This window comes from Porites lutea, chromosome 12 (genome assembly GCF_958299795.1).
Source record: "Porites lutea chromosome 12, jaPorLute2.1, whole genome shotgun sequence".
Lineage (NCBI taxonomy): Eukaryota > Metazoa > Cnidaria > Anthozoa > Scleractinia > Poritidae > Porites > Porites lutea.
Window position 1 is genome coordinate 12481375 of NC_133212.1, and position 24753 is coordinate 12506127.

At 40.3% G+C, this 24753-nt stretch overlaps 2 protein-coding genes across 3 annotated transcripts; both read right to left on the minus strand.

Moving 5' to 3' along the window:
* On the minus strand, positions 1 to 13726 carry LOC140921500 (uncharacterized). The gene is made up of 7 exons (XM_073371504.1): positions 13656 to 13726; positions 12872 to 12954; positions 11773 to 11870; positions 6113 to 6215; positions 5708 to 5777; positions 510 to 627; positions 1 to 293 (listed from the first exon to the last, which is right to left on the minus strand). The coding sequence occupies exons 2-7, from the start codon at positions 12945 to 12947 to the stop codon at positions 138 to 140; spliced, it is 621 nt and encodes a 206-aa protein (XP_073227605.1). The 5' UTR covers positions 12948 to 12954; positions 13656 to 13726; the 3' UTR covers positions 1 to 137.
* A 2252-nt stretch (positions 13727 to 15978) lies between these two features.
* LOC140921499 (uncharacterized) lies at positions 15979 to 22724 on the minus strand. 2 transcript variants are annotated; one of them, XM_073371502.1, is made up of 7 exons: positions 22569 to 22724; positions 19586 to 19664; positions 19105 to 19202; positions 18393 to 18495; positions 17833 to 17902; positions 17246 to 17363; positions 15979 to 16771 (listed from the first exon to the last, which is right to left on the minus strand). In XM_073371502.1, the coding sequence occupies exons 2-7, from the start codon at positions 19659 to 19661 to the stop codon at positions 16649 to 16651; spliced, it is 588 nt and encodes a 195-aa protein (XP_073227603.1). In that variant the 5' UTR covers positions 19662 to 19664; positions 22569 to 22724; the 3' UTR covers positions 15979 to 16648. The 2 variants fall into 2 exon arrangements, with proteins under 2 accessions (XP_073227603.1, XP_073227604.1); XM_073371503.1 differs by lacking the exon at positions 22569 to 22724 and adding an exon at positions 19885 to 19909.
* Positions 22725 to 24753: the final 2029 nt, after the last annotated feature.

Below are 24753 nucleotides of genomic sequence, written 5' to 3' on the forward strand. Positions count from 1 at the left end.
TCAACTCTCAATGTCACATCACATCACTTAGAATGTAACGGTAATAATAACAGGATTTTTCAAGTTGTTACAGTTACCCGCTACTAGTATTTTCATAGGCAATAAATTGAATTTAAAAAGTGATCACGTGTGTATCATTAATTGTTATAAAGTGCGCAGCCAGCGGGACTAATGTTGCAAGCCGCGTGACAGATAACACCGCATCCCAAGCGTGCGCCTGCATTCCCTGTTATCAAGCTCTCTTTCCTCGCAGGGCCAGTGCCGAGTCCCAGATCATCTCTCTTTTGATGAATCTATAAAATAATAAAAACCTTTTAGCCTAAAGAACACTTAAACCCAGTAGTTATTTTTGTTTCTGAAGTGAGATAGAATAGTTTTGGCACACGAAGAGTAAGCAGCGAGTGATTAAGGGCTCCCGTGCCACAGCTCCCTGCGTGATTCGCGTCTCTCACAATCAACCTCCCTAAGCCCAAGGCAGGAACATCTAACTGTACTTGTTTTGATCTTACCACAAATGCTCTTCCAATGACAGAAAGAGGTCCAAAAAGGGAGACCTTATCATCCATAAACTGTTTACTTATTCGCCCGTTTACGTCTGAAAATAGATTTCCCAAATCACCAATGTGCCTGAAGAGAAACAAAGAATGGTTGCCAGTGTATTCTCCCTTATTCAATAGCCAGGATTAACTGATCCTTATAAGTCATTCCGTACGTTTCTTTTGTAATAAAGTAACTTGTGTTCTCCTCTCCGCAGGGGCCTCTTTTATGTTGTAGGGTGGCTGTGTAGAAAGAAAAAAAATCGGGGATACCCAGCGAGAGCCTATGCGGAGGAGAGAGGCAAAAATGCGTGCATCAATTGTTTCTTTAAAAAGAGCGTTATTGATCATGATGTGAGATCAGAGAACCCTGGCTCGAGCGGTAACATTTTTGGAGGTCGTTCCAAGGCGCTCTTGTCAACTATTCACTTTACAGCTTAATACACACTGAGCAAGACCGAAATACGACAGTTGGGGAAAAGGTCACTAAAAAAGATGATTTCGTCTATGACACAACTTAATAAACAGTACTATGGCTGATCGACAACTCGAACGAGGATGTTTCCTCGCATCGCGAGGTTTATATATTTATGTCGCCCGCGCATCGCGCGATGATCTCATAACGAGGCAAAAACCCGAGTTGCCAGTGTTTCAATGCCAATGCATATCTCTTGGGTGTCCGCAGTTTACGTCATCCAGGGTGACGTTAGGGTGCATTTTAGGGTTACCAGGCAACACTGATTCAAGTGCGAATGATGGGAAATGCTGTGGTGCACTATCATGTTTTATTCATGAAATGCTCACGTCTTTATTCATCATCTGTCAACCAATCAGAATCGCGACTATTTTCTCAGGCAACGCCTCGCACAAGAACGTTCTAACGTTCCAAAACCTAGCGCGAGCAGCGAAGAAGAGCCCAAGAAACCTCGGAGCAGCTCGAGAACATCACTTAGCCCAGCAAAGACAGCCTCGTCAGCAAGAAACTGAGGGACAGAGGAAGGCAAGGTAGGCGTAGATTAAACTTAAATAATCTAAATAAATGCAGCGCCATTAAGTAACCAAACCCCTCAACGACGCGAGCATCGCTTGCAACGACTAAAACTGCCCAGGCGCACCGACTGAATAACGAAACTGAGGAGGAACGAAATCTGCGGTTACAGAGGCTTCGACTTAATTTCGATGGATGTACTTGCAAATCTCCCAACAGTAGAGGATCCACAATCAAATGAACATCAAGACACAGTACAAGAAGATGCAGAAGAACATAGGGTCAACAGCGTGAACAGGATGCAATACGGGCGTTCCATCAATTGAGGGGGATCCTTTAAATGAATTTTGAACAGAGGTTTTTGCTCAATAGCTTTTCCAACACTATTTCCTAATGATATAGACCCTACAAAGAGTACACACTTTCGGGAAGTTTCCTTAACAGATACCTTCGAACACTTAATCAAGTATGCAGACATATCACCCAATGGAACCTTTACATGGCGATTTGCATCACATCCACGATTTCCACATTGGGCCCTAAACATAAAACAACGCCATCAGTTGTTGTGGCAAGCTCGCATTTCTCTCACTTAAAACCCAGAAGATGCCAACTTAACAACTGAGGAAATTCGAGAAATGATGTGCCAAATGTCAGCCAATCAGCTTATGAAACGTGTCCAGCGTTACGTTGCTAAAATACAAGGCACAAAGAAGTACTGGTATCAGCTTTACCAGGTACTTAAGGCGCTAATAACACAGAAAGGGGCTCCCACTTTCTTCTTTACTTTAGAGTTTCCCATAACTATTGGTCAGATTTAAACTGACTTCTTCAAGAGCCAAAAAATGCAGTTCCTTCTGTTCGAATTAGGGTTGTCATTGATCATTCTCACATTACAGATGCTTACTTTGTTTCAATGTTGGATGAATTTTGTACTCATTGGCTTGATCATTTAATAAATGCAGAATGTAAATGGATTCGATTTGAGTGGCAAGCACATGGCAATATTTATGCGCATGGTTGTGCAAAGCTATCCAATAACCCAGGCTTTTGCAGCCTTGTTAAGACAGCAGCCCAAGGCTGAAAGCTAGAGCAGATTTTACGACTCCACGAACATCCAAGTTACTAACAGATGGCTAACGAAGTCCAAACCCATATACTAGTAGCACATCAAGCACGAGCCACTGTAATCGCGTATGCTGATTGGCTGGTGACAACTATGAATGATGCACTTCCACAGGAGAACTGGGCCGTTCCCTCACCATATCCCTCAGCAATATCACTTTAAAATATTGATAATGCGAAGCCTTTGTTAATTCAGTCGAGCGTCATACAAAGTGTTGCACAGCATACTGTATTAGAATTAAACCTGGGCAGCAGCCAACATGCCACTTTAATTTTCCAAAAGATTGTCAGAATGAAACTTCAATCGACTTTGAACTCATGACCACAGCTAGAAGACCGTGAATTAATTGTAGATGAAATCACCCATGCTAAAGTAACACTTACCACAAAGCGAAATGATGAAAGAATCAACTCCCAAAACCGTGTTATGCTACAACACTGGAGAGCAAATGTACATCTTTAAGCCATTGTTGACACTCACCAATGTATCTGGTACATGGCGAAGTATGCAACAAAAGCTGAACCTCGATAACAGTCAGCATCTGAAATTCTCAGTGTGTGTGAACAGGCTCAATAATACAAACATGGCTTCAAATGCACTACAAAGAGATATTATTCAATTTGCTGGAGAACGTGACATGGGATCTCCAGAAACTGCACATCTGCTTCTTGGAAAACCCTTGTATTCTTGCTCTTACTCCGTTCTTTGTGTCTCACTGGATGGAAGTCGAAGGGTTCGTACCGGAGAGGATGATGATGAAAACCAGGGAGATAAAGTATTAGATCCATCAGTACTTGACCACTATGCTACTCGAACTAACTGGTAAGCAAATAAACATCAAACTCGTACCCTTAATCTTGTAAAATTTACTTCTGCCTACTATGTCAGTAAGGGGGAGCTCAAACACCGTAAACAGGAAGTTATTATTACGACCTTTCCTAATTTCCCACCAAATCCTTTAGGGAAGAATTATGGTAATTACTGAAAGCATGCTCCAATTAAATATAAGCCTTGGTCTGGATCCGAGAAGTCCATATCGTATGGGATGGAGTTGACGATTGCGATGGAAATCACATTCGGTGCTACCATGCATTTCTTGCCTCTGAAAAAATGCCTCTCGGACGATAATGAAATGCCACATCGTGAAAAAGAACCTGAGGAGTGGATACTGCTGTGTCCCTCCAATCAACACTACGATGACACTGTCTCACAAGGAAGCCAATCTCACGAAAACTTGCAGTTTGACTGGACAGAAACTGCCACAGCAATGCCGCCTGCTCTTCTACGGCAATCTGCTAACTGGATTACAAAACGCCGAAGCGAGGCTCTAGAGGACCCAAGTGTTCTAAACAGACGACAGCAACAACCTGTTGATCTAGCGCAACTGAATAGACAACAGATGCTTGCTTACAACATCCTTGCTACTCGTCACTACTACATAGTGCAACCCCCTGGAACCACTGCATATGATCATTACAGGGACAGCAGGATCGGGTAAGTCATATCTGATTAGTGCAAAAAAAGGTCCTTCTTGGAGATACATGTATCCTCATAGACACCACTGGTTCAGGTAGGGTACAACATTGAGGATTATACCTTACACTCGGCATTACTGCTGCCACTTCGTAATAATAATAAATATAATGACCTACAAGTAACAACATTACAACGTTTGTAACTTCGTTTTCTCTGGAAAGTGCTATCTTATTACAGATAAAATGTCAATGCTTGGATAGTGGACACTAGCTTGGGTCGATAAGCGTTGACGACCAGCAACAGGAAAGCTTAAGAAACCCCTTGGAGGGATTTCCGCCTGGATCATTGGAGATTTTACACATCTAATACTTGTTGGAGATGAGCCTAATTATGCTTTCCTATCCCAGTCCAGTTCTTTACTGGCACAGCATGGACATTCAATTTATAGTCTTTTTAAAGCAGTTGTTACGCTATCGGAAAACATTCGACAGGCTGGAAACAATCCTGAGGCAGAAGATGGGATGAAGAGATGGTCACACCACTCGAGGTGACTGGATGACACTTTGTCAGAGGACACCACAGCACTACATATAATTGTAATTTTCCTGGCTCAGGAAAATTGTACATAAAACAGAGAAAATTTCACACACCGATGCATATGCCAACCTTATCTGAACAAACTCACACATTATGAGAATTAAGAAAGTGATCATCTTCAACACCTCTTACCTAGTATGTTAATTTCGTACAATTCACTCTTGCAAAGAAGGTTTGTTTGCTACACTTACACCAATAACCATGATGTACACTTACATACTTCATTTGGCACTTTCCACTGACATTCTGTTCCGATAAACACCCCCATTTTTATGGTCGTGGGTCAAGATCACTTTTATGATTCTCATGATGTGCATCGTCAATGACAATGCTACATGTAATCATTATTTCAGTAATAATGTTTCCACCTTACTTGTTACAAACAATAGTTGTCTAGATAATTACCTACAAAAAGGATTACACAAACTGTCATTGTTGTAGATCAATAACAAATAACAGCTTTCCTCCAATAACGAGCATTCACTATTTGTTTTCACTACAACATTACTCCTGCCATTTGGCACATACTGCTGACACTCCTCACCATACCTATCGCAGACGGCAGGAGTTACCTGTATTTGTAACTGATAACTTTCATGTGAGCACAAATAAATTAAATGCCAGTCTATATTACCTCCCAGTCATCCACTTACACCCAAAACAACATGATATTTTTATCTTTTCGAGAGTCAGAATAACTTGGCCTGAGTTTCCGGTCATAAAGGCGAGAAAATCATTTTGCATTGTTAACTCGCTAAACACAAGACGTATTCAACTTTGGCTAACCATCCTAAACGATTCTCACTGCGACAAGATGCCGGGGAATGGGTTTGAATTTGCTCCCACCACAAGGAGATGCAGTATATCTTAGTTACCCTGCTATTTACTCTATTTTACTCCAGCCTCTCTATTCTTAGCATTTAATTGCTCACATTCTCCGAGCTTCGCGAGGTTCTGCAATACAAGTATTTCTAGTGGTGTTACCGTATTGTGTCAGTAGGTGCTCCATGGGTGTGGTTAAAGCGATTGTAATGACCTCCGGTGCTCTGACATCCTGGAAGATAATTATCATTTTGTTATTCTCACATCAATAGAGAGGAGACGTGTGACGTCACTTTACCATGGTGGCCAAATTTCTGGATGTCAACAATCTTTCTTGACAGAGACGGCCATTTGCATTGTCGAACGTTGAAAGAAAAGCTTCAGCTATCGTTTTGTTCCTGAGTGCAATCATGCACAGGAAAGTCATTGTTACAATTTTTCCGTATTATATTTATCTTTTGAATATCAAGATATAAAGCTATCATTACTTGGTTGATAGCTGCCAAAGTATTCATGGTTACATGGTAACCGCTGAAGTAGCAAGAAAACTACGCTAATTAAGCCTACCATCAGTGATTATGTCTCCAAACTCGTGGATATGGAAACCATGATTTGAGTTGGGTGGAAGCCCTGACATCTCTACGGCAAAAAAAGTTTTCTGACCATATATCTACGATAAATATAGACGAATCACCGGCCGTTCTCGTAAAAAATAATTTAAAATTTTTACCTTCCTAAGGATTGGTTAATGCAGTACCAGCTGATATTAGGGGCATAGCCAACCCACAGGCCTGTAGGCCCTGGCCTACAAATTTTCGGTTTGATCACTCTACCGCTTGTGCGTTGTTGGAGAGAGCTAAAAAACTTAAGAGCTCAAAGTGTTGGCAAGGTCAGTGCGTACTAGTCATGCGTGCAATTTTAGGATATGTGGAAATGAAAGTCAGCCAGGCCTACAACTAGTAGAAAAGCTGGCTACGCCCCTGGATATGACAATGGCGTGATGATTGAAGGAAGTTTTATTCGAAAGAGAAGAAAAATGAGAGCATACGAAGAGGTTTCCTGTTTTGCAAAACCAGAAGAGAGCCTGTAAATTGGCGGACCTTACTTTTAGTCCAAGAGCCAAGACCCAAAAGAATGGATTTTCGTAGCACCCATCTTAAAACCTTATAAAATTGGTATCAAGTTAAAAGGGAGATAGGGCAAGGTTTTTATGAGGGGAGTATGGGGATACGTTTTGCTTTGTAAATACAAATGATATAAAAACTCTAACAGAAATCACGAAATACTCGTTCAAATTTAATAAAACCTTTTAAAAATATACTTACAATTGATATTATGTAACATTTCATACTTTCCATGATTTTGTGACCAGCCTTTGCACCCACTGTTATGGAAACCGTACATAAATCTCATTCCACTATTTTGTTAATTAAAAATGCTTTTCTTTGATGTTACAACCCAGTTATCACCCAAAAGTCAGTTGTTTTTGTTTTTTCTCCTTTTAAAGCATTTATTTGTTCCTACCACAATGCATCCCCAGCCCTTGTTCCATTATGCGTTTACAGACATATAACAACCTCACGACAGGGTCCGCTATCTTAGAAACTGGTGAATTAAAAGAAGGTAAGAAATTGCCTCTTTTTTGCAAAATGGCCATTAATTGTTAACGAAAAGAAGATCTTAAAGCGACTCTAGTCAGATTTAAGAACTTTTTTCCATTTAACTTTCTATGTATGTATTAAAGGTCAAACTAAGTTTACACTGAAGAGGAACAAAAGAAAAAAGTACTTTGGAAATAAGTTACGCTTACTCTCTTGATAACTGCGTTTTATTCTGTTATTTAGCAATACATTTTCTCGATAACTTTGACTGGTATTGCGCACTGTTGCAAAGAATTCAAGATATGCCAAACTTATTGAAAACTTCAGTATCTTACAACAAGAAATACAACAAGAGATACCTGAGGCCAGTGCCTATTTGCTCGTCTACACCCTCATCGTCGTCATCAACAACGTCATCTCCACCTTTGAGGTCTGTTGCATTGTTCATGCACTCATCAGAGCAAGTACAAGCTTTTATCGAAGGCAGGAAATTACCAACACATGGGCATCGCCTCGATTGGCATGTAACGCAGCACCCACAGCAAACTAATTCCATCTTGGCCTGTGGAGCTGGCGACAGGTCTGTCCAAACGATCTCAAAGCGTCCTTCCTTCAGTCAAAATCCATGTTTTACTGGTTCTTGGTCAATTCTTAGCTGCAAGGCTTTCTTCCGGAGAAACGCTTGGTAGTTAGGCTCGCTTAAAGTGGTATCGGAGGGCAGCACTTGTTGGTGAAACTGCACCAGCTTGCACTGATCACCGTTGTATAATCTGCAAACTACTTCTTCCAATTTGGTTATGCTCTGCTCTCTCAAGGGAAGACTCTCTCCAAGAACGTCCACACTTTCGCTCATAAACTGGCTTTCGCATCTGACCATTTCAAACGCCCTTTTCATGCCTTTACCTGCAAATGAGCTCAGAGCGTCACAGCCTGTTAGCGCGTGCAAACTGGGGAGGACTAGGCATACCCTGGGACCCAGCTTCTCGCACAGTCGGGAAACGCTTATAAAGCACAATCTTTTTCTTGCTGCACCTATCAAGGTCAGCTCTGCAGGAGTGGCTGACTGGTGGTGACATATAAACTCTTTAACATGTGTATCCGTGGAGACAATGGTTACCGTTTGATGTTCATGTAAAGATGCGTGTGACTCATGAAGGAACATCCTTGTATCAGCTTCCTCTTGGTAGGTATACAGTTCCTTTTCTGCAGTTGCTGTCATAGGTCTATCTGTGACGACAAGCTTGATGCAGTGGTTGCCATGGGTAAAATATACATTAAACGACTGTTGATCCTTTTAGCATAGTCTTCCTTCAAACATTCGCTTTAAAGGAGCCTTAGAAGACGCACTCTGTTGCTCCCGCATGACGAGTACTTCTTTTCTTGGCGTAGACAGAATTGTTAGGAGGTAGCAATGGCGCCGGCTAGTTGACCGGAATTGCTTCTTCCTTCCCCTTCTATGTTCTCGATCGAGATGTCCAGGTACTGATCACCACCAAAGTCAACTCCTCTTGCTTCTCCTGCTTGCATTAGTATTCTCTTACTTGAAAATCATTTCTGACAATTTTATGAATCTCTCTGATGTCTTCCTCACCGTTTGAAGCATGCCCATCGGGTCGATGATCACTGCTATGATTTGGGCTAGCAAGCGCTGCAGACCCTCTACCCCATCCTCTCGAAATTTAGGTAGAGTCGCTTTGCTGGCTTTCACAAGCGCGCCATCAAACAGCCCCAGCGACTTTTGGGCCTAGCTCGTGGGCCAGCGACTGACTAGATCCACTTGTCTGCTTTGGCCAATAACGAGAAATCTAGCAAACGGATTTCTGTCTGTTCTTATAATGAAAGCCCTTCCTCCCTTTAATATGCGATTGTATGGAAGCGGCCCTCTAGCATCGCTGAGACAGAACGTGATCCAACAATTCCACTTTCCGTAACGATGACTCCAAGACCTACATCTTCAAAGCGCTTACCGATAGCCACCAGGAAAGACCTGAGAAAATTATGTGACAAGAGCCCATCCTAACAACGAGGCACTGGAACGTTTCGTCTTTTTGCCAGATGACTTAAAGAGCTTTAGCGTACTTTGCTTGTTCTAAGGCAATAATTACATTTTCCTGGCCAAGCTGATCAGCAGTTTGCAAGGATTTCTCACGAAGAAGAGGGTACACTGTAGGGATCTCAGTAGGGCTTGCGTCGATAACTTGGCAACAGCCTATGGAACTTTCACAAAGAACACCTTGCTACAGTTTAATGTTGAGACCTCTTCATGTTGGGATCACCTGGCTGTGACCACTCCCCGATGTGAAAAGATTTTCTTCAATGGGTTGCCGGCACATCATTCATCCGAAATCAATTGATCTTGCATATGCACCAGTATCAGGATTAGTCGCGATACCATCATGCACACCAATGTGAAATGGACTGGGGCTAGCCTTAGCCACAAGGTCCTCGGCAACTTTATGGCAACTTTTACTATTTGGAGTAACTTTCTGGTAACTTTTGAAATTGACAGTAATTTTTGATTTTTGGGGGCAATTTGATTAAGTGTCAAGTAACTTATGGCAATTACGACGTCTCCAGTAGTAACGTGGGAATTGTAAACTGTGATTGGGATCGATCCAGAGGTTGGTGTTAAGAGATTCTGTTCCCAAAAGACTTACTCAAACGGTTCTTCAACTATGAGGACCTGTAACTGGGTGCATTCACTCCTTCTTGTGATAGCCTACGAGGGGCCTGTACCTCTTTGAGGACTGTATATGTATCGTAAACATATTCTCTAATATTGCCCTGTTGTAGCTTTGCTAGCTACGTCCTCGACTTCACAATTTTGCTCTTCCAACTTTGCAAGTGCCCCTGGCCGTGAACGCAACATGATTTGTGATAATTTTAATTGCCATTAACCGGCCTTGTAGTGGTAATAAAAGGCGTCTGTCATCTCGAATCTCGGTGTCCTTACATAACGTTCATCTTTTATCTGTATTCATTTTCCTTTTATAGCCCCCGTTGAAGGTTTGTACTGTAAACCGAAATATCGGCCAAATATAATTCACTACTTTGTTTTTGTTTTCTTTATTTTTTCTATCACTCTTCCAGCCGTAAGGATCAGTTTACTGTTTTAAGTTTAAAATTTAGTAGGAAGCACTCCCGGTGGCTGTCGTTTTTAAACTTGCTCCTTTTTTCTTCGTAAGCATTGTTTTGTGTCATTGGCAAATAGCCTGGGACCTTAAAATAGATCAAAATACGTTTCGCTGGGCGAAGCTTGGTGTTAGAATCATAACTGTCATTATCTTCGAGAAGGTCTTCGATGAAAACACTTCGACGCTGCCCCTAAGCACTCCTTATCATTGTATACTTCATAACATCGTCTGTGATACTTGCTCTTCGGCCCTTCCTCCAGAAACCCTTCGTCTCGGCCCACATAACATCTCTCTGTTCGCTCATGATTGAAATCTCAGCCAACTTTTTTTTCTGAAAAGTCAGTTAACGTCCCTGGCTCATCTTGTACATGACAGAAACATTTACCCCAGTTTGGAAGTTGTCGGCGCTGTCGTTTTCTTAGATGGGATGATTGCACAGTACTGAACAGAAAATATTGCTTTTTCTTCCATTGCCTGGCCTGTACATCAACCATGGCAAGAATGAGCATCATAAACAGTATATAGTAAAAGAGGCAATATTCTACTTTTCAAATCTCTTCAGCAAAATAACACAAGTTTCATGCTGCTGTAACGTATGCGATTTTCTCTTTCAAAGCGCATTACGTATTCACTTTTAATAGTACTTGATCATTATGAGTTTGTTTTTTTTTTTAACTTAGTTTGTTTAAAAACATGTTTATGTCAAATGGTCTATAAAGATCTTTAAAATAGGTCGTTGTAAGACAAACTACTAATACTAGAAACCGATAAAAAGATAATATGAGGGTATTTGCGAAAAAATAGGCAATTTCTTACCTTCTGCTGATTCAACAAATTTTCAAGAAGGCGGACCCTGCGATGTGTTTGCTATACAAGATAGGCTCGAAGGGACAAGGGGTCGAAATCCATTGTTATCCTTGGCAGCGTGGCGCTGCTGTCCTGGAGCCGACCTTCCGTGCAGATGGTCCAGGTTCGACTCTCGGCTTAGCTGTTTTATTTTCTCTGTTGTATATATTTTTTCGTTTTCTTTTCCTTTTTTATGCGATAAACGTATTTGTAATAATGTTTATGTAACATTGGCTCATTCTTCCACGGCTGGGGATGCATTGTGTATCGAGATATTATATTAAGCACTTGGAAAGTTAAAAGATGTTATTATTCATTCAAAATTTTTTCCCAATTCTGATTGGCTAAAAGCACACGCATAATTCACCAAAACCAGTGACTAATGACCAAATTTGGAAGAATTTTGTGTTTAACGGTTTTTGGGATACATATGACAGATGTTGGGCATGCGGGATTGTCTTGACAAAGGAGCGAGAATGCGGGATCTGGATCCTCCTTCCAGATCCCGTTCCATTGAGATGCAAGAGATAGAAGATTGACAAAAGGGGTACAACATGGGGTTCCACGTAAAAATTTTATATTATGCAGGTTTGGCTATACACAGAAAATGAGCTAAACTATTTTTGTAGACTTTAAAAAAAAATACCTGCTTCATCCGGACTGTTCCCACCACGGGAGTTTTAGTACCAGGAGGAGGTTTGGTGTTAGGCATTATTGCACTCACTGCAGTCGCCATGACTACATCTTAACAAACAACACGTATCAAGACAAGCGGAGAATCAAATTCGAAAACAATCTGTCTTACAGTTGGAAAGGCTCGTGTTCCCATTGTTTCCGCCGTTAGAAATTAGGAACTTGGATTGACACTACTCTCAGCCTACAGGTTCACATGAATAATACATGTAAAGCCGCTTCGCTTAATACCATCTTATAAATGTCAGGGGTATAAGAAAGTACTTAATTAAGCAACACAAACATTAGTTCATACACTAATAATATGATGTATCGATTATTGTAATAGCATTCTATATGGTATTCCGTCTATACATATACTTGGTCAACCGATTTGTGGATTACAAGTTTATTGTTTGATTTAAACTATAAATTTATAAACTAGAGCTACGCTTTTAGCCGTGGCTAAATCTACATATATATGCTTCTGGTACAGACTGTTCGATGTGGTTTCGGCAGCAACACCTAGGACAAAAGGCTTACGTTTTGAGATATTTGCTGCGGTACAATAGACAATTTCTTGATACGAACAAAGCATAAATTTAAATGTGAACAGACCAGGAAAGGAGTGATCAATCTTCAAAATAGTTTTTCTTTAACGACTTAACGCGTTTGGTAAAAAAAGTTGACCAGGAAACTAGGAACTGTGTATTCATTTGCAGCATACCCATGTAGCCGCTGCATTTTAATTGTTTTTAGGCTTGACAAAGATAGAAAATTCCACCGAGCAAATGCAGTGGCTATATGCATATGCTGCAATCAAATCCATGCAAAATGACTTACGGCCTGTTTATATGGAGGTGGGGAACCCCAGATAGGTGAGGTAACATGCGGCGGGTTACCCTGCACCTATCATGTAAACGTAATCAAAATAAAATGAGAGATCATGTGGACAGACGGGTTACCCGCCATGCAAAGCGGGTTACCTCACCTACCTGGGGTCCCCCCCCCGCCATGTAATCAGGCCCTTATTTTACAACAGTAACAAAATGTATTAATTGTAGCTGAGTTACCTCTTTTACGCCACATTGTCTCCTCGTAACGAGCTGCTGTTACCGTCAGCGAAGCACACAGCAACAACAATAGCATATTGTATCTAAAACATGATAAAGTTTGATCATAAGCTGTGAAAACCAGTATCTCTGTTTTTTGACACTCCTTTTTAAAACAGACATTCAGAGGGAACAGCTTATAGTCAACACTATTGGATGTGTCAAGTAGTTTGCTTAGCAGGCTCAGTAAGTCGAAGAATGTCAGATGCTAGTTGCAGGATAGGCCACCTTTGCAAATAAAAATGCACTAAAAAAAGAATATTGTCACAGCCCGCCCAGATTTTATGCGAGTCGAGGGAATTAATTTGGAAGGCTATAATTTGAAATACTTTATTTTTGGAGTACTTTATATCCTGAAATATTGTGTCATTTGTTTTGCTTGTAGCTGAATTCTAGAGCCATTTCAAAAACGCTCTGGCAAAATTAGAATCGGTTATTCGGTCACACGTTATGTTAACCAAGAAAATAATGAAGTTTACTATGACTTGCAACTTCGTTCGCTTGTTCTAATGAGAAGCGACCACTCTATCCGTTTCTAGACAAAAGTTTGGAGGCATTAGAGCTCTTTCTTCCTTGTTCATTCACAAACGCTTGAGTTCCAAGATCACGATCAATTAAAGGCCGGTTTGCACAACACTTTATAACGCCATTCCTTGAATGGTGAATACAACTTTAAAGTAAAAATTAAATCGTTTAAAAAAGGCACCAACAGACCGTGAAATACATCAAACGAAGAAATACTCACTTCAAAACAGCAGAAGCTCAAGAAACGAATGTCTGTTTCTTGACCAGAGTGGGAAATCAGACATATAGTTTGCACGCGCAGCTGAGTTATTCACACGCATGAAACAATACAAAATGACCAGTAAACAGAGACATAATGACATGCCACAAGCAAGGTAATCCCAAAAAATTTCCATAACAATTGGAATTAGGTACGCAAAGTGCCTACATAATTGACGAAAGAGTTTACTTCCCAGACGTATTGGACATTTTGAGGCTGGGTCGGTGTACGTAGTGACGAATTGCAGTATGGGCCGGACTGTTTTGGCGAAACGCCGCCGCTTCTTTCATTGGCTATTACGAGCTAATGATATTAAGATTTAGCCAGGGCTAAAAGCGTAGCTGTATTTAATAAATTTATAATTTATATCAAACTGGGGAGATCCATATGACGTTTAAGGGTGGGGCTGGGTGAAGTTAAGAGAAAAAATAGTTTGCAAACAGCGCAAGAATGAAGCAACATCTGAAATCTTACATCGAGTTAATAGTTTTATTTGTACACCTAATAAAAAGAAATCACCTTTGGCCACAGTAGATAAGGTGTGGAAAACAAATTCTTCCCAGGCAAAATCACTTTTTTTATTTCATAATTTTATGCTATAAAGGCCGTAAAAACACGATAGTCCCCGGTGGCAGCCAATTTACCCGTTATAATTTATCGGTGTTATCTCTCTGTCTAAAGGAAAGCCCAAAATAAAAATCAGGCCTGATTTTTCGTGTGTGTAGCTCGTTACAAGTCTGGTAGCGCGTAAACCAGCCTTTTTACACTATGTTTGAGGTAAACAGAACTATCAGGCGTTATTTGTTTTCAGACGTCGGACAGAATATATGTTATTTTTTCCGGCCCTATTTTAATTATAATTCTGCAGTTTGTTAAAGAATAATCTTACAAGACAAACTGCACCCATTCAATATTCAGGACGATCTATATAGAGAATTCACCATTAGACGGGACTGTTTAGTCAGGTCAATCCGCCATCAAGTACGCAGGGTAATAATGGGCTTTGAGTATACCTTCTATGACAAATGGTACCCCTTTCTCATATCTTGTTTAGAACTTTGCATCCCTTTTAACTGCTGTAAATGCACTGTCTTTTAAATAGGAATCAATCACAAAAATAGAACGTTTTCTCGACTTTTTAAAGCCAAAAAATTAATCTGTCAGCAATTTGGGGACCTTTTACAGACCCAAATCATATGGCAACTTTTCCCAAATCAGCTTCATTTTGAATGAATGAATGAAATGTAATGTCGTGCATGGAGAGGACAAAAGGACTGTCCTCTTTACGTTATATATAGCTCGGACGTCAGCAGCACAGCCGCCCTCAGTCCACTGTGTAACCCGTTCAGCAACATGATGCTTGAAAGGTAGACCACACCACCGCGGAAACGTCCCCGACCCATTTTGTTCAGTAGTGTGGGTTCTTAATTGTTTTTCCCCTTCGATTTGACTAATAAAAGAAGGATGCAGGAGACAAGACCGACGGCTGAATGTCACCTGCTAATAACGCGCGATCATCTCAACTAAGACAAGATCTTGAATCATAGCTAGCAAGATCTTACCAGTTTATTTATTTATTTTATTTATGACCCTAGTTTTTGGTCAGGCCGGGGTTTGAACTCACCAGGCTACTCCCATACTTACCTATACGGGTATGTGCCGCCCAACGGGGTCGTGATTTTGAAGCTCCTGATTTAGAACGGGGTATCTATCAGAGACGTTTTCTAGAACGGGGTATAATATTTAGAACGCACGAAAGCTCCAGTTTTGTAAGCAGCCATTTGAATTATTCAAGGACAGATTGCTTTTAAAAATACGGTTCAATGCGTTAATAAGGAAACTGTTGTACTCTTGTTGCACCCTATGTTTTAGCGCCGCGAGGGCGGGCCTATTTTGGCTCGAGCCCATTTCTAGAACGGGCTATCAGTTTTAGGGCGAATTCTAGAACGGGGTATAAAAAATTAGCCCATTTCTAGAACGGGGTATCAATTTAAGGGGAAATTTTTTTTAGAACGGGGTGCCAATTTGGAGTCCCGGGCGGCACATAGCCACTCAAAAAATACCCAAGTGCCACCCCCCCCCCCCCCCCCCCCGGGCGAGGCTGCCGGTCGGCAGACCGGTGCTCTCCAACTGACCTAACCGGACGTACGTTGTCGGTAGAACTTATTCTTGATTGGTGAGAGCAGGAATTCCTCCCTTTTTCATTAGCTTAACATTTTGCTCCGGATATCTGGATGGCGCTTTAACACCACCACTCTATAAACATTCCATCACCTGGACTCAGTCGATTCATGCAATTCATTTATTGTTTTTACGATTCAGCATTCGCTAAATTCATCAAAATAAGTAACAGCTGCTGTACGGCACTCCTCACATAAAATTGCTAATTGGCAATTTTATCTGAGGAGTGCCGTACATGCCGTACTGTACGAAACTAAGTAGTAATAAAAATTCCAAGTCAAATCTCACGTTGAGACCAGACTTCCTTGATTTCCTCTATATCAGAAAGATTTAGAGTCACGCAACCAAGTTTTCCTTTTGCTTGTCGTTTACTGTTAATTACTTCTACAAAAACATTGGTAGTTTCACGTTAATTTTATCCATAAGAAATGTTTTGAGCTGATTTTATCAGCTGATTTTCCATTTTGAGAAATCTCAGGTTTGCTGTTTGCCGTAAACGTGCATGACTCTAAATCTACGCGAAAGTGGAAATCCACCACCTTAACACTGACAACGGCTTCGCTGGACACCACTAAACAGACTGCAAACAGTTGGCCATTGGTATTTCTAAACAATTGCTTCATACAATGTTGCAACATTGAGCAAAACTGTAAAAGTGAAGTACAAATTACCAAATTCCTAATTTGCATCGGTTATGCTTTGTTTATCTTTAATGATGTTATTTTGTAACAAGTTAGCGCACTGTTATCTCAGTGCTTAATTATTCTGATTGGCTAATTCAACGTTCCGTGGAAAATAACGCCGCAACCTAGCCGTGCTCCCGCGTTTCCTGTCTTTAAGCTCCCCGCCTTGGCTGTCCCTTCTCCTCGCCCAAGGTCGTCTATTTTTTGGTGAATCTACAAATTAAAAGACAGAAAGTCTAAAATTCTGTAACACAAGGCAAAGATAATAAACATTCTAAGTGCTGTTACACTCGGGACTCTGTAAGACGCGGATGCGGACGGCGGGAAATAATAAATAAATATAAATAAATGTACTGTATACGATGAAAAATTAACATAATTGAAGAGAAATTGAGAAATTTAAAAATAATAAAAATAAATATATCAGTCGGCGACATGTCCTTCCGGTCTGTTTGTCTCTGTCTCCGAAGATTTCTGTCTGTAATCCGAAGATGTCTTCAATGACTTCAATGTATTAATCAAGTTATGTAAATGCTTTACTTCTTAAGTTTTATTCATATTTATCTTATTTATATATCGTTCTTATTTATTTATCTTATATATTCACTTATTCATTATTTATTCATTTATTATTATCCGCCGTCCACATCTTCATTTTGCAGAGTCCCGTTGCACTCTTTACTTTACCACAAATGCTCTTCCAATGACAGAATAAGGTCCAAAGAGGGAAACCACATTGTCCTCAACTTCGTCATCGATTCGACCATCTTCGTCTGTGTATAAGTTTCCTAAGTCACCAACATGGCTGCAAAAAAAGAAGATGTCCTAAAAATTCCACTTTCTTTTATTTAGTTACGTACATAGAAAAAAGAGAAATGCTCCTTCTTTATCTGTTCCCTGATTTAACACGCCCCAGTATTATGTTTGCTGAGTTGGTACCTAGGCTAGGCATCATCTTACGATTGAAGGGAGAGAGACACAGCAAGGCGATGTTTACAAACAGCTATGTTTTTTTCGTTGAAATAATAGTGGTGAATTGTTTTTTTTATTGAACTTACACTGGTGAATTTGAAGCATGTAAGGGCTTACCTAAATTTGCATCGCAAACGTAGGACTTGCAGAACAAGCCAGGAAAGAAGTGATTGCCTTTCCAGATCCGAAGCGTCTTTATCATCTTTATTCGCGCTTAACCTTGCGTATTCTCTGCTTTCTAAGCCATAAAGTACTGGGATTTAAAATATCCTACTGTTAATCTTGTCATTAAAAATCCTTACCGTACTTGGTCAGTGGGCGAGCCGTGGGTGTGGTTAAACGGAGTGTAATGACCTCCGGTACTCTGACATCCTGAAAAAATATATATATGTATATATACAAATTATTATACTCAAATGTGACTACGGGATAATGCGTTTCTATTGTATGAAGAAATTATATTTTTACCCTTGCATCCAGTTAAAGCATTTCGTCATTATTCCAGTTTTAATCTTTCGCACTGCCGCCTTGGGCAGTTTTCGAAAGAAATATTATATGCTAGCCGTAATTTGTTGGTTCAGAAATACCATATTTCACATGTTGATCAAGTTGCCTGGACACATTACCCAAAACATACATTTTAGAGATTGTCAATGTGTTTCGAGGTGGATCCCAACGGACCAGTCATTAAATCTGAGTGAACGGTCAACGGTACACTCTTAGCCTTAGAGACTTTTGTCGGGAAACGTCTTTATTGTCAAATGTGATGTGACCTTGAAGTTACCAAGTAAAGTAAAGCGAAGTAAAGCAGGTTGTAATGTTGGGGCAGCAAAATTTAGCTGGAAATATCACTCAAGCCTACCATCAGTGACAGTGTCTCCAAACTCGTGGATGTGGAAACCGTGAGGCGTATTGGGAGGAAGGCCTGTTATCTGCACTAGCATAGAGGTAGGACGACCATAGTTCTGCAAAGGAAAGGAATTAATCCACAATGATGATTATGACAACAGCACCGAAATGATAATGATCATGATGATGTTTTTGATTTTGATGACAATAAACTGATAGACATGATACTGATTATGATGTTGTTGATGTTGATGTTTACGCTATTGCTGCTGCTGTTGATGATTGTTGATGATAATGGTGATGATGTTTCTGTTGATTAGGATGTTGTTGTTGTTGTTGTTGTTCATGATGATGTAGAGGTTGATGTTGATGATGGTGATTACGTTGATGATGATAATGATGGTGATGATGATGAAAGAGGAAATGATCCTCGCAGTTGAATAAACAACCTAAGCGGTCGTTGACGATGATGTTGATGACGTTGATAACGATGATAATAATAATAATACTTGACCAAGTAGTATGCAATTCTTGTGTGGATTGCGTACGGTCTCCATATATTTTTTGTAAACAAAATGCACTTCATTTGTAGCGAATGCAGGTGAAAAGTGATTAAAAGGACGCGCATTGAACTGATACAGACGGTGAAAGGCACTCGTTCCATTATGAGGAAAGGAAAAGGACAAGGAAAACGCAGGCTAAGAAGAAAAAACTGAGTTTTCAACCTGAATCATCTTGATCGTGCCTTTAATCGGTGTCTCTGTCCCTGGTGGAGGTTTGGTGTTAGGCCTGATTAAACTGACTGCGATCACCGTCGCTCCATCTGAAGAGAAATAACATGAGTAGCATCACGTCATCGAACAAATGCTAAGAAGCAGTGATAATAAAATGTCTTTAATAACCTTCATTAGCAGGAATGAAATAAACGTGAGATCAGAAATTTCGAAGAAAAATAAACAAACTAGGGTAGAATATTATCATATAATTATACATTATTTATTTTAAATGCTCAGTTACTTTGAAGCTGTATTTAACCTAGAACGTCCTCCTTAAATAAATTCTTTCTTTGGTGGGGTAAATTTCGAATTTTTTTTCTTGACTAGTGCCCAGTTTTTGAATACACCAGCAAACTTTTATTTGACAAGTGTCCTTATTCAAAACTTGACGTGCCTAATGTAAGTAAAATATACCAGTAAGAGTAATTACCTCTATTGTAACAGATTTCCTGAGCCTTCGTTAAAGCCAACAAACCGCAGAAAGCCCACAGCATCATCACGTTCATGGCCTTTAGGAAACAATTTCGAAATGCTTTAAATAAATTTAAAACCCATCCCATTTATACACAGACATTCTTAACTAAAAATTAAGGCCAGTTTCAGGTGTCAAAATTTCCATAAGCCCATCAACAATCTGGATTTGCCGAAAGGAAATCAAAATCCGTTTTAAGATCGAAAATCCGTTTTTCAAAGGCAAGTATTCTTAGCTTAATTTGAAATGCTTCTCACATGGGAAGACGTTGAGCGTTCTTTAACTCATACCCGGCGTTTCGGCATAGTTATTAGAGGAGACTGGTTATGAAAAGCGGCAAACATCAATGATAAAAACAACAGTGCTGCAGTTTATGTTGGAAGCACCCTGAAAGTGCACAATCGTTTGTTTTCTGTTGGCAAATTGTTACGGAAAAAATTAATGCAACGTTTTTATTGGTCAATACAACCAAAATGATAGGAATTCTTTTGAACGTCGTGCACTTTCAGGTCCACAAAAACATATAACAAAGGAGTCTGACGGGTTTCATAACCATTCCACACAATTAACTATGGTTTTGGTGATTCCTTGCCCATTTTAAAGTTTTTAACCTGCTCATTGGTAAGTCCTGCAGCCAGGGAGCTTAAGCAACAACGACAGCGGCGGCAGCAAAAACGTTACTTAATCAAAGGCTCTTTTTGTGAGTGACTTCGTGTATGAATTGGACTAGTGTAGAAACGATGTCCAGTCCAATAGTCAACAACACCCCATAATGGCGGTGCATTGGTCCGACGGGGTACCTGACAATTTGTTAGTCGGGGCTGCATAGTAACTTCTACCAGTGAACAAAAATAGCCAAGGTAGGCTTTTGAAAGAAGAAACTATAACGTGACTAGTTTGATCTAACCGGAAATTCCAGAAAATATGTCGTTCTGCCTTTATAAAAAGTGACAGGGTCAACTTTTGGCATTTTAAAATGCTGTTATATAGCAGTAATTTTCTAATAAAGTTTTAATTTTGTTTCTGTCTGATATTGCATTTTAGCCCTTCTGATTATCCAGGTGAATATGTTTCAGATGTTTTCATTTGACGGGACTGATCTAAAAATAAAGCTAAAAAACACTTCCTTTCTCCTGAGGAGAGACTTTTCACACGAGGGGAGAGAATTAGTTACATAACCATCAGAGAAAAATTTGCTGTCACCTTTTGTGAGAGAAAATACAAAAAAGGCGTGAAGCACGTGCAAAGTTTGCATATCAAACCAATTGCATTTTTGCCGTTCTCGTTGCCGTCGCCGTCTTCGTTGCTTAAACACCCTCTCAAGTGACACCGGTTCCTGAGGATGATTAGGAAAGAAACAGCTGTTCAATTCAATGTTAAGATATACATTTACTGAAACAATTGACCACTACAGAAAATACCATAACATACCATAATGTTCTTTGTTTGTCACCCCCAAAACTTTCCATAAGCATTTTCTTTAGTTTCTCTTGGGCTGAATGGCCCCAAGATAAACTGAAAATTATGGTATGTTATGGTATTTTCCGTAGTGGTCAATTGCGGTGACACACAAACCCTCATCCAAAATGTCAAAGTATATAGATATTTGCTCAAATGTTAATATGCTGATTTAGTCAGGGCTGAAAGCAATGCCCAAGGAAGGGGAGGGGGGGGGGGGGGGGGAAAGGACTCCGGATTTCAAGTGACAAGGATGTTCGAATGGGGGAAAAGCCAAAAAACAAAATCCCTAAAAATCGCTTGGGCTTCAAACAAAACCCCCAAAAAATCTCTGCACCAAAAGTTTTAGTTTCTAATACTAAAAAAATCCCTACTTAAATCTGCAAGCTACCCAAAAAATTACTGCCAAAATTTTCCCACCCAAAAAAATCCCGAAATCGAACATTTCATACCTAAGAAAATCCTTCGATAATCCCTGTCTCTTGAAATCCGGAGTGTGTTTGTAGTTGCGACCGAGCGCACAAGTAGTTGTCGGCACATCAGTGAAACATATGTAACCCTTCAAAGTAACCCTGAAATTCTTCTTTAAAGCACAATGAATATCAGCTAATTCAATATTCTCAAAAGCAGAAGCTGCTGAACCGAAACATGTTTGGAAACCATACACATCGAGCACTGCGATGTTCATTACGCCCGTGCTGAAGAGTAGTGATCATGATGTCACGTACGAAGTGATAATATAACATGAAACGAGGTGCATTATGGGATACTATTCGATCGTCGTCTGGGTTTCCATTATTTTTCTGTTAGGTATGGGGTTCCGCTCGTGCGCGCTCAGAGGCTCTTCTATAAATTTGACATAGTGTAATTTCAATTTAAAAGGCTTCTTTTCAAACCCAAATCTCCTATTTATTTCTTGAATTTATCTTATATGAAAATGTTAATTACTTATCGTTAATGAATGACTGGTTTATTTGAACTGTATATCAAAAGCCTTTTTAAAAGCTCTTTATGGTGGCTCACTGGAAGGACAGTGTTCCCATAGAACGATGATTCAATGTAAAATTTGTTGTTTTTTCGTGTATTTCTGAGAAGTTAGTCTCGTCTTTGTCTCGTCTGGAGGTTCGTGTTCATTACATTACGTGGAATCAAACCCGTGTACGTGACCATGCATCTGACCTGTGTATTGAATGCCTTTCATGTGGCGTCAAATAATTCAAGGTCCATAATCTATATCTGATAAAACTGAAAAGTCATAAAACTGCCCTACACAGTGAGATACCGGTGTTGAGATTTTTTTTTCCCTGAGTGGGTTGCACTGGATATCTTTTGTGTGGTTAATTAAAAAATGCCAAGTAATTATATACTGAAAGTCTACCAAAGAAAAGATCTAGTTAACACGATCGTCGTGTGTTGAAGATTCTGTGTCACACAAAATGCAGTGAGTATTGTATCGAAACAAAACAAAAGAAGAGCTTCTTACCTTGTTATAAAGACAGGAAAAAACTGTAAAGAAATGCTCGCTCGTGATGAACGATGAAAACTGTACAGACCTGTATGTAAAGTGATATTAAAGGATCATTTAACACGTGATGTTTTTTCAGTGGAAAGTCTTAACGCCCGGGGGGAGCACAACATGCAATACAGTGTACCACTCTGAAGAAAGAACGCATTGAAAAGATTCTACTGTGTGACAAGTGCAGACTGGCCGGTAAACGATGTCGTAAAATTCTCTGAAAAATATTCCAAGATTTGAAGCAAAAGTTAAGGGACAGTAACGTTACTTTTCATCCGGCGGAAAACTCCTCAATATTTCTGGGGTGTCCGCTGTCAAATTTTAAAACCTGGCACCCCTTTAAGGTAAATGAGCGTGGCTCGAATTCAGGTAAACGTCTCAGAGGTGTCCCAAAATCAGTCGAGCGACGAGTAGTACAAGATTTATCATTATTTGGCCTTACACCGTTAAGAGGGTCTTTTGGTCTTAAAGAGCCCCGAGAAGCTACCGTGACAGTCTACTCGAGTTTTCTGTCTCTGGAAGGTATCTCTCTGTATATAGGATTTTGGTTTATTTCGTGATTGAAACTACAGCTCATGAACAACTCTTCACCCCATGTAAATGAATTGGGATCCGTAATTACGGAAATGTTTGCTTGTGGAATCCGGAATCCGGGAAAGAATCCAGAATCCCGGACTTTGGAATCCGGAATACAGCTCGAGGAATCAGGAATCCTACTACTAAAGTCTGGAACCCAGAATCCAAGTTCCATTGACAAAGACGGTACAAGATCAAATGCTGCGACTGCCAGGCTTCTTACATTGGTGAAACCGGCAGAAACCTAAGCACACAAACGAGCGACGAGGAATGGTGACGCCAACAATCACATAGACCGTTCACAGTCCCCTATTTTTTCGTGAGATCGTTTAGATATACAGCGTCTTACCGTGACGGCTATCTTGATTTTCAAATGCCCCGAGGGGGCGGACGTCGAGGATTATAGCTCTGGCTATTTTTCTCGCCTCCTCCTAAACTGCCCCCGCCTCCTAAGTAGTTTTGACACTCATGCAAGATGGCAGCCTGTAACGCAAAGTGCTCGATCTCGATGATCTTACGAAGAGGACTGTGAACAGTCTAACAATCACATTGCTGAGCACCATTTAAAGACGAAATATCAAATTGACTGGGACTCTGCGACATGTATAACGTAATCTACAGACCTACTATCAAAGCTGGCTTACTAACTTAAAACAAACGTCACTGAATCGTAGCCAACAGTTACCAGCACCGTACAAACGACTTATTGACGAGATCAAGCAAAACTAACTACAAGAGAACTACTGGAGAACAATTACTGATTACGAGTCTTCATAGCCAATAACATCATGGCTTAACTGACAGACGACCAATAACATCGCGACGTAATTGACCAATCAGAAAAGAAAAGTATTTCTCGTCTCGTCCCAGTCCCTTTTTGGCTTAAAGCGTTCTCCTTGCTAAACGCACCATGTCTGAGAACTCGACGGATCTTGAGAAAAGACGGACTGCTCGCAGTCTAAAAAAGCTTGAATAAATTACCAAATACAAGAGTTTTCATTGCAGCTGGAAAATGGAGGTTAGACGTACTGGAGTCGGTAGCTCTATTTCTCCTCAAAACGGGAACGTTCGGTGCTAAAAACTGGTAGGAGATTTCCGTGGATACTATATTTTGCTGTGCTGAGATCACCCCGGTCACCCCGCATTCATTCAAGGTTCTTCTTGTAGTGCTAACTGTTTTCACAGTAGGTTTCTGCAATGATTACTTAGTTTCTTGCAATAAAGCTTTGCGTAAGAATACCCTTTCACATTGGACATATACTACGAGCAGTCTCTCTTTTTCTTGGTCCGTCAAGCAAAACGCCCAAGACCCGTAAATGACCACGCGCGTGACTGAAGGCGGGAGACGGGAGGGCGCTCAACGCTCGCGCGCGCGTGCACTCTCCTTGCTAAATCTGAAGAAAAAGAGAGACAGCTCGCAGTCTTTTCTTTTCTTTTCTTTTCTTCATTTATTTGTGGAATAAAAGTTAAAGTTTATACTTTTTTGTTTTCATAATCAATGATCGTGTTCCTTTGAGTCCAAGCTATTTTTGGATTACAGTTGCTAGGCAACGAACATTGAGCAGCCGCGCCTGTC